Source organism: Cyprinus carpio, chromosome A5 (assembly GCF_018340385.1).
Source record: "Cyprinus carpio isolate SPL01 chromosome A5, ASM1834038v1, whole genome shotgun sequence".
NCBI lineage: Eukaryota > Metazoa > Chordata > Actinopteri > Cypriniformes > Cyprinidae > Cyprinus > Cyprinus carpio.
The window spans coordinates 30,252,513-30,269,889 of NC_056576.1; the positions used below are offsets into that span (position 1 = coordinate 30,252,513).

Here is a 17,377-nt window from a genome sequence, read left to right on the forward strand (position 1 = left end):
AACTTGTTGCCTGGCAGCGTCTTTATTCTGATTGGCCGAATGCTATCAAAATTAACATAATCATGAGACTGAAGCAGAGACACCAATGATTCATTTCCCATATTTACTGATTGGAGATGGCATTTTATTCTAGAAATTGAAACATTGTGGCACATTCAAAATCTATTTATTTTCAAACTAATTTGAACAATTCGTAACCGCTAAAGAAATTAACCAAAATATTCAGTTTCATTTTTCCTTCTAACTTACAGATACATAGTACACTGAACAAAGCAGTATAGAAAGAGAGATCTTTTCAGTGTCAGCGCTTCCATTCAGTCTTATTTCAAATGGCGTCAGTCCACGCTGCTTTCTCCTGCTTCTGGAAGCACATCCTCAGACTCCTCTTTGGGCTGGTCAGCCACGTCCACAGGCCTCGCAGCCGACTCTTCCATGGGTTCATCTGTCTTCTCTGAAATGGAGTTGGACTGTGATGCCTCCTCAGTCACCTCCACCTGCTGGAGGTTAAAGTCATTGGTCAGCTCTTGTACTGGTCTGCATGGGTGCCATGAATGATGATGATGATTGAGATGTTTTACCTGTGATGCGTCTTCAGACATGACCTCCAGAGCAGCATGGTCCGCCTCTTCCTGCTCCATGGGTTCTTCTACTTCTTCCCTCCTGGGGATCTGCTGTTGTTGTGCTGGTGGTGGTTCGGTAAACTCGACCGGTGTCGCTGCAGGATCTTCTCTTCATACTATACCAGTCAATGAAATAATCTTTGGTACTGGCACCTTAATGAACAAAAGTGGACAAGACAGACTATTTTATTGGAGGATTATCCAAAGTCACAAACATTAAACTCATTTCTGTAATGTTCATAGTATTTTGTAGACCAATATAATAACCGGTTTATGTGGCTAATAACTAATACTTTTGAAAATTGATATTTAATTAGAATGTGATAACTCCAGTGTAAATGAAAGACTTCTCTCTGGTGACTTCTCCAATCATTTAGTCTGCCTAAACCTACCCCTTCACAATCGACGGCAAGCTTGCATTCAACTTTTGAGTGAAATCTCTCCATGCACATCTCCAAATAAAAATCAACAACCCATGAGTCAAACCATGAGACAAACCAACATTTTTGTCTTCTTTCGGTAATCTGTTACACTCGGATATACATCACAAAACAGAAGAAGAGATCCGTCACTGCTTCCGTTTCATTTCAAAATACCTCTCTCTCTTCTATTATTTCTGGATGATGAAGTTCAGGTTGTGGTTCTGGTTCCGGCTTCCTGCTGTTGGCCTCCAGAACAGCCATTATAGATGCTGGAATGTGGGCTTGCTACAGAAACAAAAATAACGACATGTTTAAATCAAAATGATTCAGAAGTGAAAATGTATAACAGGTTTAATAAGTTTTCTCTAAAACACTTCACACACAAACTATTTCCACTTCCTACTATTCATATCTGTTTTTTGGAATATCATTATGATACAATTAAAAAATTATTTTGCATATTGTGCATGCGTTTCAAGTATCATCTAAAATAATAATAATATACATAAATATTAATACATAAGATTTAGAAATATATTAATATTATTTAATACATTTTGCAACTTATTTTTTGTTGTTTTCAATTTAATTTTAGTTGAAGCTTATAATTTTATGTTTTGTTAACATTAACATTCATGAATACTATAATATTAATACATATTAATATTTTAAATCAGCTTTTATTTTCAGTTTTCAAATTAATTTTTTCATGTTTTAGTCATTATGTGCTTTTGTAATTTTCTATTTGACTTTGAATTGTTTGTAATATTAATATTTCCAACTTATTTTATTAGCATTTCTCCTTAGTTAATGATAACACTGCTGCACACAGTATATATGACCCTGGACCACAAAACCAGTCTTAAGTGTCAATTTCTCGAAATTGAGATTTATACATTACCTGAAAGCTGAATAAATACGCTTTCCATTGTTGTATGGTTTGTTAGGATAGGATATTTGGCTGAGATACAACTATTTGAAAATCTGGAATCTGAGGGTGCAAAAAAAATCAAAATACTGAGAAAATCACCTTTGAAGTTGTCTAAATGAAGTTCTTAGCAATGCATATTACTAATCAAAAATTAAGTTTTGATATATTTACAGTAGGAAATTTTAAAAAAATCTTCATGGAACATCTTTACTTAATATCCTAACAATTTTTGGCATAAAAGAAAAATCTATAATTTTCACCCATACAATATATATATATTTTTTTGGCTATTGCTATAAATATACCCCAGCGACTTAAGACTGGTTTTGTGATCCAGGGTCACAAATACTGATGACAGGTCTCACTGACCGTTCATTTCCCAGATAACACATATTCAGGATAAAACCTGCAACCTTTGTGATACGCACTTGGTGAGGGGTGAAGGAGTGAACGTGCTGTAGGAGGGGCTCCCTCATCTCCGGGCAGCGCTCAAACACACTGGCCAGTTGTGGTGGAGGCAGCTGGAGGAGAACGTTGTAGGACTGGGGTTTGGTGCGCTGGCAGCACTTTACAAAGCCCTCCCACACTTTAGGATATTTCCACACCTGCACGATCAATCGACAGTCAATCAGCAAAAGATTATCATGAGAGATGAGTATGATGAGATGATGCATGAGAACCGTGCTGATGATGAGCATCAGTCGATTGACCTGTTTGAGGATGAGTCGGGCTAGAATATTCATGACGAAACCAGCCAGGCGAGGGTACATAGTGAGGGACTGGATGACCGTACGCATCAGCAGTATGGGGAGAGGGGTCTGCTCCATCAACTGCTGCATCACCACGGCCAGCACCTCGGACGTGTACACATTCTTCTCCCCAAAACACAGGTTAGTGGCTACAGAGGGAAAATGAACAAAGTGGAAAGTGAGAAAAAAAAAAAACATTAAAGAGGATGAGAAGAAAAGCAAAAGGGTGAATGAAAGAATTCTCACTACATTGGAGCCATTTAAGGGGTATTATCTTTTTGAATTTTAATTATTAATATATTCAATTTCACATAAACTACACTAAATTCAGCTAGAGCTCTGACGGAATAAATCAGATGTCTGTACACTAAAATTTGTATAGTTGTATGTAATTTGTAGATCGTTGATATATTTTCAGATTGTTTTCATTTCATTTTTATCATTTCTTAACAATTACCGAATATTAAAAACATATGCCATTCAAAAGCTGAATTTTTCTGAAAGCTGAGTTGAAAATGGTGATAAACAAGCATTTAACTAATTTTGCTTAAACAAAAATATGTTGGATTTACGTGCATGGATGGTGGATTTATGTGACATGATACCTTTGATGATTGACTTCATGTCACACTTGGAAGAGTCAATGTTGTGTAAGGCGATGAGGAGCTCTCCAGGAGTGAGCGGAGACATGGAGGAACTGCCCTCACCTACAGAACAGACAAACCCTTAAGTTCACTAGAAATCTACTGATCTAGAGCACAACATGAGATTGAAATTACACCATTCTGAAAAGAACTTCAAACAAACCAATAATATAAAATGAAAGCCACTTAATTTTGTCAACGTCATCATTACATGCACAAGAAAATAAGCAGGTATTACTATGTTGAGTGCCCAGCAGTCTGTTGAACACCTCCTTCACCACAATAGGATTGAGTTTGATGAGTTTGGGTAGAGCTTGGATCACCTCGTTCTGTTCAACACAATCAAGGCAGCATTATGAATGCAGTTTAAATGATTAACGATTAACACTATGCTAATATCTTTTCCCCAAAGGCAGGACTCGGTTGCTACTTGGTTTTGATCCTGTCAGAAACCCACTTGTCTCAGTGATTAAGGAACACACAGGTGTATTAAATGCGTTGTATCGAGAAGATCGATGCGCACATAAAAAAATACTTGTACCAAATGTTTTAACTAGTAAATTTATTACTTATTGTGAAAAATGAATACACAAATAAAATTGTGGAAATAAAAATATGGAAATTTGTAATTTACTTGTTTCACCACTGCTGTGACTTTGTGATTAGCTCTTATGCGGATGAAACAACACAAGACACCTAAGGAGGACACACAAGACGACACAAACCTTCTCCAGGCCATTGATGACTGGAATGAGGAAGCGAACATCTGGCACTCGCTTATGATAAAGATCCCTCACCCTCTCCACCAGCTCAGGAGATGGCGGCACTGTGAACATGAAACAATCCATGCAAGGTCAACTTTTAGATGCATATACAGACACAATCACTCTTGTTCTCTTTCACACACACACACACACACACACACACCTTTATCAGTGAGTATATGCAGACAGCGAGTGACCAGCGTCTCTGCTCCTTTAGGGCAGTTCTCCACCAGGAGCAGCAGGTCAGGAGAGCTCATTCCCATTCCTCTTATCTATAAAAAAAAAAATATTGATGAAACTATTATAGTTATCATAAATGAACTGTTTTAATCAACCATGCAATTAAAATTATTTGTTCTTTTGGTCCATCTCTGTTAGCCGTGAAGAATAGGTAAGAACAAACTGAAATAAGTCAAACTAAAACTGAAATAAAAAATAAATGAAAGCTTAATAGAAATATTAAAAAGGACAAAAGCGCATAAATTTACTAAAAAATGAAAATTTTAAATATAGCTTTTATTAAAAAAGCAAACTAAAAATATTAATAACTACTATAATAGTATATAAATATTTCTAAAATTACATTGTAAATGTTGACAGAATAAACTTTTAACATGTGCATTCAAAATAATTATATGCATTCAAAAAAAAAAAAAAAAAATTAGCTAACAAAATCCTGTCAAGAATAAGCATGTCCCCATTGAATGAATCTAAATGAATCTGTAGTTTAGTTCAGTTCCCTGCTATTTTAGTACACAGGAAGTGTACGTGAACAAATAAAACAGACAAACCCTAACTGAGCAGGATAATGAGACTGAACGCAAAAGACATGAATAAACATTTGAGAGATCCAGTTTTGGATGAGAGGGTCTTACAGGCTGTTCAATGACCCTGAGCACACTGCGTTTGATGTCGGCGATGGCCTCGGTGTAGACAGCAGCCAGCTCATGCACCAGACGATGGTTGAGTGGAAGGAGGGAGAGATAGAGGTAAAGAGACGCCACCTCTGAGAACACAGTTCACCAGTGACCGACATAGTAACAATTAATTTTCTTTCTATAAGAAGGTAATTAAATCAACAAACAATAGCACAGTTCACCAGTGAGTTCATTTTACACTACTTTATCATAGTAACAATTAATTTTCTTTCTATAAGAAGGTAATTTAATTCACAAATATGAGCACATAGACCATGAACCTAATCAACTGGATCGAAAATTGGGATAGATCTAAAATCTCTGAACCTGTATCCTCTCCTGCTCCAAACAGAAGAGAAGGTGGGTTTGGGTGGACCAGAAACTGCATGTAGGTGAGAGCGAACTTCTCAATGCAGTCCTTCAGATGTTCCTTCTCATACATGCGCTTGATGAAGCTGAGGGCAGTGGAGCGCACCTGAACATCAGTGGGGATTGTTATTATACTATTATGTAATTAATTAATGAAACAATGACTGACAGATGATTAGAGGTTAACCTTTTCTTTTTCATGAGAGCTGAGGTTCAGAAGGACGTTGAGGTACTGGTACTGTCTGGATGGGCGTTTGAGGATGAGCTCCTTTAATGTGGACATGCCTAGGTAAACACGAGACTGAAAGACAAAGAAGGAAAGTTACAGTTTCTAACATGAAGATTTAACGTGTAAATGTATATGATAATGACAGAAGAAGAAGAAGAAAAAACTGTATAAGTGATGGCATCAGACACTTTTAATGGGGGTTAAGTGTAGTAGTGTGGCTGACCTCATCCTCACAGTAGCGCTGAATCACCTCCAGTGCTGAGTCCGTAATGACTGGAGCCTCCAACACAAGCTTGGTGAAAAGCCTGTCATGAGTGAAATTCGGGAAAAGTTACAAAATATCAAAATAAACATTTAAATTAGTACATATGAAACAAGCACTGAATTTGTGCTGCTGACAAATTCATATTACATGTATTCGAGAAAGTCAAATATCTTGTGGGGTGACATGTTGAAATCCATCCAAAACCATTTAGGCAGTTACTTCTTATGGATGCAGATTTACGATCTCAATAATTGAAAAACTACATCTGGAATATATGTACTTTTAAATATTCATTTGTTTCACTGTAGGACAAATAAAATAAACTAACGAAGGCATTTTAAAATGGTGAAAAAGTTAAAATATAAACCGTGGAGCACAAAACCAGTCTAAAGTCGCTGGGGTATATTTGTAGCAGTAGCCAAAAAAAAAAAAAAAAACACTGTATGGGTCAAAATTATTGATTTTTCTTTAATAGCAAAAATCATTAGGAATTAAGATCATGTTCCATAAAGATATTTTTGTAAACTTCTGACCGTAAATATATCAAAACTTAATTTTTTATTAGTAATATGCATTGTTAAGAATTCATTTGGACAACTTTAGATTTTAGAACTTTGGATTTTTTTGCACCCTCAGATTCCAGATATTCAAATAGTTGTATTGTCCTATCCTAACAAACCATACATCAATGGAAAGCTTATTCAACTTTCAGATGATGTATAAATCTCAGTTTCGAAAAACTGACACTTAAGAGATGTTTTGTGGTCCAGGGTCACATATGCACTTTCCTTAGTAGATTACTACAAAATGAACCAAAGATTAAAACAAGAATAATTCATGACAGGGTTTGCAAAACTGGAGTTTATTAATTAAATAATTAAAATGTAAAATTTAAATAAATAAAAAAATGGAGTTTGTTCATTAATTGTGTGCCGTTCGGATAGGTAAAATGCATAAAATTAAAAATGGGTCCCCATACTTGGCTGAATGGCATACAAAATCAAAACACCAACTAAAAAAAAGAATACTATGAATATTTTACATGTTTGCTTGCAATGTCATGTTACCTAATTTAAACCAACATCAGAGAACCATGAACCTGCCCTGAAACCATGAACATGCAAATGTGTTAAATTACTGAAATATTATCTTAAAATCTGAGGGTGGACTTCAAGAGAGATTGAGACTGAAAATCCCTAATGCATAAGAACACTGTCATATCAGCAAGCCAAAATAAACCAAAAATTGCACCTTTAACTTTCTGATGAATTGTTTTCATTCACTGATTGTATTATGTTGATAAATAATTAGTGATGTTATGAGGTGATTCTCACCCATCCCTCTGCTCAGGTTTCTCCTGCAGGCCGGACAGCAGTGTGTACAGACAGTGCTCATAGCTGTCCAGGGAGCCGGAGGGCTGCTGACTCAGGTATTCATTGTACTCGTGGTACAGCAGAGAAAAGGCCAGCTCACTCCTGCCCCGCATATCCTCCAAGATAAACTGCAACAAGTCATTTTTCTTCCCACCCTCAAACTGGGTCACCAACCGTGCAAGCAGCTTCACACGGACCTGGGAGAAGATAAAACAGGAATGTGGACCTAGTAGAATGGAATATAGTGGCTGAGGTGGTATGCACAGAAAAAAACCCCAAAAGCAAACTCACATGAGACATCCCACTCTGTGCAATGACCTTTTCTGATAGGAGGATGCGCTTGATGGCCATGTTGCTGAGTTTCTCAATCTGAGCCTCTGAAAATGGCTGCACCACGTCGGCCAATTTAAACACTTTTTTTCTGCCACTGGCCCCAGGAGCTCTGAATCAGGGTTGATGGGGAGGAAAATAAAAAGAAACAAAAAATCAAAACAGATAATTAAAACAAGCTCCGACACACAAACACAAAGCAATATCTTAGCTCATCTCCTTTCGGCTGCTCCCGCTAGAGGTCGCCACAGCAGAATTACCCACACACTGGATTTGCCATTTTAAATAAAACATAAACACAAATAAAACTGATATCGCAACATCACTTAGTGTGATATCAGTCATATCATATATTTGTCAGCGTTTCAGGGCAGCTTGGTTCATTTACTGTGAATTAGGCTGCTATGAAATGCTAAGAAACACAATATCACGAGCTGCATGTGTGTAAATGAACACAGTGCTGTGCTTTGCTCAGAAATGGTGAACATATATTTGACCAATGAACAAAAATAAAAAGTTTGGGCGTTTAATGTTTGAAAATGAAGAAATTATGCTGTAAAAATTTGTATTATGATTTAAATTTAGTATTGTAATATAAGTGAACAAAAAAAATATTTTACAGTGCAATTATTACAATATATTTCTTATTTTGTTTAATTTCTTTGTTTAATAATAATAATCATGATTAAAAATCATTATTATTTTATAGTCATGCAGAAAGGGTCAAAACCAGTGTGAAAGTGAACTAAGAAAACTCAATTGAGTGGAAAATCTCATTTAAGTCACTATTTAAAAAAATTATTTACCTAATATTTGGGTGTGCTAAGATTTGTTTGTTAGAATATCACACTATAAGCTTAGTGCCATGCAATATCAAACTACAAACGCTGCTAGTCACATCTTTGGCACACTTCACTTGACTAGCACAAATCAGATTCTTATGAGATTGTGTATTAGTTAGGATGCCGCCTTAGAAGGCAGCTCAAAATTGGTGTGCTATAGGGACACTCTTACTTGGGCTGTGAGGTGGGCAGTATGGGCTCTGGAAGCTTCTTGATCTGAGGTGCCTCTTCAGTGATAGGGCTCTTGTAGGCCGCTGGCGCCCCCACCACTGAGATGGCTTGACCCAGGGACACAGCAGACAGCTTGCGGATGATGAGAGGGTCTTTGGAGCTGGACTCACCCGCTCCACCATCTTCCTCCTTCACCTCTTCATCTCGAGCCTTACACAGCTCCAGCCCTGTGCAGCAGGAGAGAGAGGATTTCCAGCTGTGCTGACAGGAACTAAAGGAGTTTATCTCTCCTTGCTTTTAAATAACAATCACTTCACCTGGTCCCAGGCCAGCCCCAGTCATCTGTGTGGCCATCAGCCTGGCTAAATGTTTGATCTGGGCATCAGTGCCGGCTGATTCTACAGGTGTGTAGGTGGCTTGGAAAGAGGCCGGCATCACTTCAGGCAGGTAAACCATACTGATGAGCACCTGCATTAACACAAATCATAAAAAAGTGCAAGGTATCACATTTAATTTATAGTGATAAGCGCAACACTGTGTGCTACTCAACAACAGGGTTCCCAGATTTTTTGACAAATTTTTACATCTACACGTTTTATATTTAGTCTTTTGATTTAGATTTAAATGATTGTTCGTTTTATATGTTTTCAAATACCCACATAGGACAAACTGACGTTATTATGCATGCTTGTGAACGGGTTTTACTCTTTACCAAACATTCACAAGGGAACTGGGTTCATGAGTTGATGAAAATATAACAAATGAAATTTTAAAAAATGTGAAACTAAAACAAACTTTAACTTGCGGTTATAAAATTATAATTTTATTGCAGAAAATACTGCTCCACACAAACGACATCTCTGCATGTTACTTATTAACTGCATTTAGAAACATGCACCAGGATCACTGTATTTTCACTTTTGTCTAATTTCCATAATTTTTGTGCAGAAGTTTTCAGCATTTTACAATATTAATAGCAAGAAGCATCAAATAAACAGACTTAAAGATCTCCCTGCAGTTTTCCACCAAAATAAAGCTTGAGGCATTTTAATGACTGTAAGTGAAGAATTTGAGACAAATTAGCACCGTAAGTTGTAGTGTAAAATACAATACTATAATAATTAAGTATTCATTGTTGAATTTTAAAGTACTTTTAATTTGCATTAATATTTTTCTCTTCATATTTTATAATTTATTTTAAATTATTTGATTTTTTTTTTTAAATATGATAGTAAAAATGTATTATGTTTTAAAATAATGATGATTACTATTTTTTTTTATTATTACTACAACATTTAAAAAAACAAACAAAAAAAAAGTTTAACCATAGTACGCACCAGGTTGGCCACATTGTCTGGGGTCAGTAGAGGCAACAGGAACTCAGCAGTGAGATCGATGGCTGACTGGGTGCCAACAGAGGAGGACGGTTTTGGGGTGACGACTGGAGCTGGTTCTTCTTTATCCTCATCATCCTCCGCTAGAGGGGCATCTGCAAGCACAAACAAGGCATTACTTCTCTCCGTTTCAACTGATCCATGCCAACAACTGACCCAAAACAATGACTCATCCAGCCCATTAAAACAGCAACTCACCCATCTTGATCCTCTTGCCCTCGACGTAGGGCTCATGGTGGAGTCTCTTACGGGGCTGTACGGTGGCTGGCGTGCAGCGGGTGATCTCACTCTGAGACATGCCGAGGTCCAGCAGCAGAGTGGAAATCTGGCCCTGGAAGTCCACGCTGCTGGGGTGCTTCAGCACCGAGACCAAGTGCAGCTTCAGGTTCTTGCGCACACTGCTCACTTGAGACTTAGCCAGAGTCGGGGGCAGGTTAGCTGGGGAGCACAACAAAACAGATTAAGAACAAAAGAAATTAATAGATTTGAACTGTGAATAATGTAAGTGGACGGAACTCACCATGTAGCGTCTCATAGGCCTGCACCACCTCAGACATGAACATGGGCCGCTGTCTGGCCAGCGTGGCCAGTGATCCCAGCGCAGTGGTGAGATTAATGCTGGAGATGGCAGGGTGCACCATAAACTTCAACAACTGCTCCAGAGCCGACTTGCCCTCCTCACATAAGGTGTCTGAGCAGGACAGGAAGAAGTGAGGAAGACAGGGAGAGAAGAAAGGGAAGCAAAAATAAAGAATGAAAATGTTTCTGTGAAACTTTTACAAGTTTTGACATTAGACCAGTACACCTTGGGGTAAAAAAATCTTTTGATTTTTCAAATGAAAATTATAATTGCGAGAAAAAAAAGTTCCAGGTTTGCTGTGCTTGGCTACACAATTTGGCAAATATTTTTATTTTATTATAAATCAATAAGACTATTAAATAACAATACTAGTAGTACTTATTATTATTACTACTAAAGAAATATTAAACAAAATATGAAAAATTATTATTGAAATATTTCAGTGTCAAAAAAAAAACAATTGATGGTATTTAAGATTTGTGTGTGGTCTTTGTGGATTTCATCCAGGCTGCAAAATTTGGACAAATGTGTGATTTTATATCAATGTGACAATTAAATAATAATAACAATTATTATTATTTAATTATAATTATTCATACAAATTATTTGAATTAAAAAAATAAAAAATAGGAAATATTACTATTGCAATTTTACTTTAAAAAATAAACAAAAATCAAGTACTTAACAATATAATAACTTTGTTACAGTACAACTGCAAAATTACAGTGCTAATATTTATGGTTGTCTTAATTTCTTCATTTTCAAATGTTAAAGGGGTCATATGATGCTTTTTTAAAGATCCTAATTTTGTGTATTTGGTGTAACAGAATATGTTTACATGCTTTAATGTTCAAAAAACACATTATTTTTCAAATACTGTATATTATGGTAGGTCCTCTATGCCCCTCCTCTCTCAAACGCGTCGTTTTCTACAAAGTCCCTCCTTCTGAGAAGCGCAGTCTGCTCTGATTGGCCAGCTGACCCAGTGCATTGTGATTGGCCGATCATCGCAAGCACTCGTCGGAAATGTAATGCCCCTTTCCATAATCGCGAGCTTCATCTTTCATAATAAATGTAAAGACAGTTAATAATGTCCTTAGTTTTACCATCAGTTCAAGCCCCAAAGCGGAACAGAGTCTCGTGACGTGCTCGTGAAGAAGCTCATATGTGTTTGCAGTACACAAGCCATAGACGGTTATGACAGCTGACTCCACTATGATGTGACCCTGTCTCCCTCTCTCTCACACACACACACGACGCGATACTCTACATGGCGCAAAACTCCGCATTTGAACAGTCAATAGCAAATACTTAAGCTATTAAGAAAACATTCTTACAGTAGCTGATTCAGAATAAGTGCCAGATTAACATAGCAAAGTCGAAACTGACACATTTTTTTAGAAATAGTCTTTGCACAGCCAACCTTGTAGGCTACTCTCCTAGGCTCACAAAACCTTACATAAAATACATTGCACAACTTCGAACATCTGGGTTGTGCTGTTCTGTTGTAAATGGATCTTAACCAATGAATCCTCATTGCATCTACTTTCGGAAGGCCAAATAAAAAAGCTTTGCTTTCGCACAGAAACACTCATCGTCTCCCTGACATGGCTGCTTCAACACTACTGCGGTTCCTGAAACCCGCCTTCTTTCTTTGCATGAACATTTGGATGGCATTACGCAAATATTTCCACATAGTGACGTAGACGTGTTTGAATGAGGCGTCTTAGCCCGGTCTGGATCAGCCTTCTCTTTTAGAGAGAATAAAACTTTTTTATGGGAGACTTTGAGCTGTGTAACTCTGCAGATCTTATACATGCATAAATAGCTACATAACAAACTAAAGAAAAGGAATAGAACAATAGAAATCGCATCATATGACCCCTTTAAACCATCAAGCTTTTAAAACCACAGGGAGCCCTTAAAGCTTCAGCTTTGTTGGCAACAGCCAGTTTATAAGCACATCTCATCACAAGTTTGTGAAGATGGCTGGCACGCTGCATTCCCAAATGCACGTTACAAGTGACCCAAGCTCAAATGCAGAGATGAGGACGTGCAAATCAGCTCCAATCTCAAGCACTGACAACACGAATTCATGAGCTGCATGCATGCCACCCTTCACTCAAACATACAGTGCATATATATATATTTTTTTTAAATCGATAACCATATTGAAAGCCAAAACTGTGTTTGAAAATGTGACTCTGCTCTTACCATATCGAATATATGTGTGGTCTTTGGGGATTTTGTCCAGGCTGATGTCTCCCTCCTGTTTCTTGGGCGTGTCAGAGTCAGGTGTACGTGGTGACAGAGTGATGATGAGGGACTCTGTGAATTTGATGGCATGAGTGCGAACCCCATCGTTATCGGAATCCAGCAAGGCCAGAACATCCTCTTTTATCTGGGTCATCATATCCCAGCATGCCTCCTGCATGTCCGAGACACTCTTAATGCGCACCAGCCACTAACAGAAACAAATGCAGAACATGTCAGACACTTAAAAGCATCAGCACAGGCAAACACTGAATACTGTGTATGTAAGTGAAAACTAATGATACCTGTAAAGCCACTTTGTATAGCTGAGTGAGTGTCAGAATGGCCTTCTTCACCACATTCACACTCTCATCTCTCATCAGCATGTTCAGGTTGGCAATCAGCCTCAGAAGCAGCTCATTGTCTCTTTTACTGAATGAACAAGAAGCGACTCTTTAGGGTCTGGTCATGATAGGTATATGAAGTATTGAATTTTATATTGTGCAGTACGAGTCAATCCCTCTCAGATGGTTGGATGGAGGTTACTTGACCATTTTTAATTTTTTCTAGTTTAGTTTTGAGTGATTTCTCTGTGTTTTGTATTGCAAATCCACCTTTATTATTTTTGTTTTACTTGGTTCAAACAGCAGCAGTCTTTGTGTCTTGGCTTAAAGGGGTCATATGATGCGATTTTAATTTTCCCTTTCTCTTTGGAGTGTTACAAGCTCTTGGTGCATGAAGAAGATCTGTAAAGTTGCAAAGACTAAAGTCTCAAATCTAAAGAGATATTTTTTATCAAAGTTAAGAGTCTGCCACGCCGCCCTAAAACGGCTCATTCAAACACGCCCCCACATCTCTACGTCACTATGTGGAAATATTTGCGCAGTGCCGCCCAAATGTTCACACAAAGAAAGAAGATGTGGTTTCAGTAAATGCAGTTAGTGTTGAACCAGTCATGTCTGGGAGATGCTGTGTGTATCTAGAAGAAAGCAAAAGCACTTTATTTGGCCTTCTGAAAGTAGATGCATTTAGGAATCTTTAAGATTATTTACAACAGAACAGCCATGCACCGTGGACGACCGTTTTGTGAACCTATGAGAAGAGGTAATTCTGACTTTGCCATGACAATCTGGCGCTTCTGAATCAGCTACTGCAAGTATGTTTTGTTATTAGTTTAGATATTTGCTATTGACTGTCCAAATTCTGAGTTTTGCACATCGTGTGTGTGTGTGCATGCATGTGTGTGTGTGTGAGAGAGAGAGATGGTCACACAGTGAAGTCTGTCTTAACGGTCTGTAGCTTGTGTACTGCAAACACATATGAGCTTCATCACTGTGTCTGTCACACCACTCTGTTCCGCTTTCGGGCTTGAACTGATGGTAAAACTAAGGACATTATTAACTGTCTCTATATTTATTTTGAGAGATGAAGCTCGCGATTATGGAAAGGGGCATTACATTTCCAACGAGTGCTTGTGGTGATCGGCCAATCACAATGCACTGGGTCAGCTGGCCAATCAGAGCAGACTGCGCTTGTCAGAATGATGAAATTTTGTAGAAAACGTCGTGTTTGAGAGAGGAGGGGCATAGAGGACCTACCATAATATACAGTATTTGAAAAATAATGTGTTTTTTGAACATTAAAGCATGTCAACATATTCTGTTACACCAAATACACAAAATAATGATCTTTTAAAAAGCATCATATGACCCCTTTGAAGCAAAATAACCCACTTTTATAATGGGTAGAGTTTGAGTGCACAAGCAGAACATTCCTAGACTGAGACTTACCTTATTTATTTTTAATGAGTGCAAGAAAGTGCATTTTTTAAATTTCAGATTGATTATCTCTGATGGAGTACCAGACAGCAAACTGAAATTTTCACAGATACAAGTCCACTATGATAGCATTCTGCTGTATCAGTTTTGAGTTTGAGATTCAAACTAACTTTAAAAATTTTTTAGTCTGCTTGAAGTGGACTGATTCGTATCTAAGATCACATAAGCCAGTACTCACCAAGCCTCCTCAATGAATCCGATGACAAACTTTCGCACCTCAATTGATTTATCAGTCTGAAATGCGATGATTTCCTGTTGAGAATAGATAAAAGCAGAAAGTGTGAATTTCACTTCAGTGTCGGCTCATCTATCGACTTACACGAGCTGGTGAAGACTGTACAGACTGCACTTACATCCAGAAAATTATCAAGCAATGAAGGGTCCTTGTTGATAATCAACTCCTGCACCTAATAATAAAAAGACAGAGCACAGAACTACATAATCACGAACACCAAGCATCTGATTTTTACGTTAACGACATTACGAAAAGGATTTCAAAACCTGTTTGAGAACAATGAGCTTTTCCTCTGTAGAGATGAGGGCCGCCTGGTTTAGCAGTTCCACCACCTGATGGAGAAATGCATTGCCAAATGTCACATTTGCAAAAACACAAAACAGCAATAACTAGTGCAGTGACTTGTTAGTAATGATGGCCCAGTGTGTTACCTTCTCGCTAGTGGTCATGTCAAAGGCTGTTTCTTCCTCATTGCTGTAGAACTGGGAGGCCACGCTACCATGTGCTTGTTCTCCCACACCTGACGCCATCATTAAAAATCTAAAGAAGAGAGCATCACAGGTCACAAAGATGAAAAAAGGTGAGCACAATTTCAAGGTCAGCCTATTAACATGTGAAATGTGGGTTTTTCCATATTACACACTCAACATTGAGGAATATACTCAATAATGATCACCTTACAGAATTCACTGTCAAATAATGTAATACTTTTAACAATTCAATGCACTTTTCATGTACTTACCTTCTCATTAGTTTTATTACTTTTTTTATTAAACCTCTCCTAAGGCAATACATTACAGGCAACCATTTTTCCCAGCACTGACATGGAAGCAAAAACATTCAAAATACATTTTAAGTGTTAATTTTATCGCAGCTTATATATTTGTGTCTGTAGACTTAAGATACAATACATATTTTTAAAGCCTGTTCTCTCAAAATGATCCAGGCATCTCCATTTCAGTAGCACTCAGGTCAAACTTTACAGTTTTATTCTGGAGGTTTTAACAAAGGGGTGTGTTCATATACAGCATCCTTTGCCTGATTCATTTAAGATTTTATTACAGTATGACGAAAAGAGATATCTAAAACTCCTCTTTAAAAAAAACTTTAACTTTAATATGTCAACAAAATGAGTTTAGAAACCTGGCTTTATATGAGAGCATTGCGTATTTTAGGCAGATCTGATGAAGTAATGCAATGTGACATACAGTACACTTACACAGCTATATCCAGCATCTCCAAAGGCAATTTGGGACGTTTCTCATGCATAACTTGCTGGTTAAAATGACTAACGTTAAATAAAAAGTCATCCCGAATGAAAACACAATATCAGACTTGAATGAATGAATGAATGAATGAGCTTTGTTGTAATTGTGATTAGACCGGAGTCCAGTAAATACTCTAAAAGCGAGAAACACTTGTGCATGATGCAGATAAATATGCTGGAATAGTTTTTAGGACTAATGTTGTACACTGAAATAGCTCGTTAACTTCTCTTACATAATTGGGCTAATTGTAGCTAGATTACTTAATCTTATAAAACAGGCTTTCTGGCTGTCCTGAAATAGCAACTTTAACAAATGAGGAGTATTACACTCAACTGATTTAAAATAAATTATTTTAAATTCTTTAAAATGTGGGGAATTAAAATTAATATTAATAAAACCTGTCGGCTAGCACTGACATTAATAAGCGATCTTTTAAGCATGAAAACGGTTAGAAAGCACAAAGCGTATTTTACCTTACTTGGCCTTTCTTGGGATCACTTCTCTAGTGGGAATTACGTAATATCCATATAAATAATTTTGGTACAAATTCACCAGTACTAGCAGTTACTTTAGGATAGTGTCTGCTAGTTTGCTGCTATTTGCGCCATGCTAAGAGAAGAAGAATCTGCTTCCGGGGTCGAGCGTGAACGTGAGGCACATGGGAAATTGAGTTGTGTTTAGTGTTTTTCCTCGAACATACCCGTCTATGGAACACACAGTACCTGTAATAATTTACTGGAAATTAGTCGTTTTTTTATTGTTCTTTTAATCAAACATTGAAACAATACTACAGAATGAGAACAAATTCAAACAACATGCACAATGGCATACAAAAGGTACATACATACAAGCGATAAACCATGCTTGCCTTAAAAAGAAAATGTTTATTTCATATAAATATACAGTATATATATATATAGTATGTGTGTATGTATATATATATATATATATATATATATATATATAATATATATATATATGTTTGCTTCAATTACAAATATTAATAAAACAGAAGTGAACCAAACTGCTATTGCTCTATATATATATATATATATATATATATATATATATATATATATATATATATATATATATATATATATATATTATATAGATAGATAGAGAGATAGATAGATACACACACACACACACATATATACATACATATATATTATATATATAT

General features: G+C 36.9%; 1 protein-coding gene across 1 annotated transcript; it reads right to left on the reverse strand.

Annotated features, from left to right (window-relative positions):
• Window positions 1–102: 102 nt before the first annotated feature.
• On the reverse strand, window positions 103–16,831 carry LOC109090717 (symplekin). Its single transcript, XM_019104550.2, is given in 27 exon segments — window positions 103–497; window positions 579–773; window positions 1,217–1,327; window positions 2,402–2,578; window positions 2,684–2,871; window positions 3,328–3,429; window positions 3,605–3,695; window positions 4,092–4,192; window positions 4,294–4,402; window positions 5,006–5,136; window positions 5,375–5,522; window positions 5,604–5,717; window positions 5,869–5,950; window positions 7,245–7,480; window positions 7,575–7,725; window positions 8,628–8,853; window positions 8,944–9,094; window positions 9,964–10,115; window positions 10,219–10,458; window positions 10,541–10,711; window positions 12,815–13,064; window positions 13,159–13,285; window positions 14,870–14,943; window positions 15,045–15,098; window positions 15,193–15,258; window positions 15,358–15,466; window positions 16,668–16,831. Coding segments are annotated over 26 exon segments (3,711 nt in total). The 5' UTR covers window positions 15,460–15,466; window positions 16,668–16,831; the 3' UTR covers window positions 103–335.
• Between the last annotated feature and the right edge of the window lie 546 nt (window positions 16,832–17,377).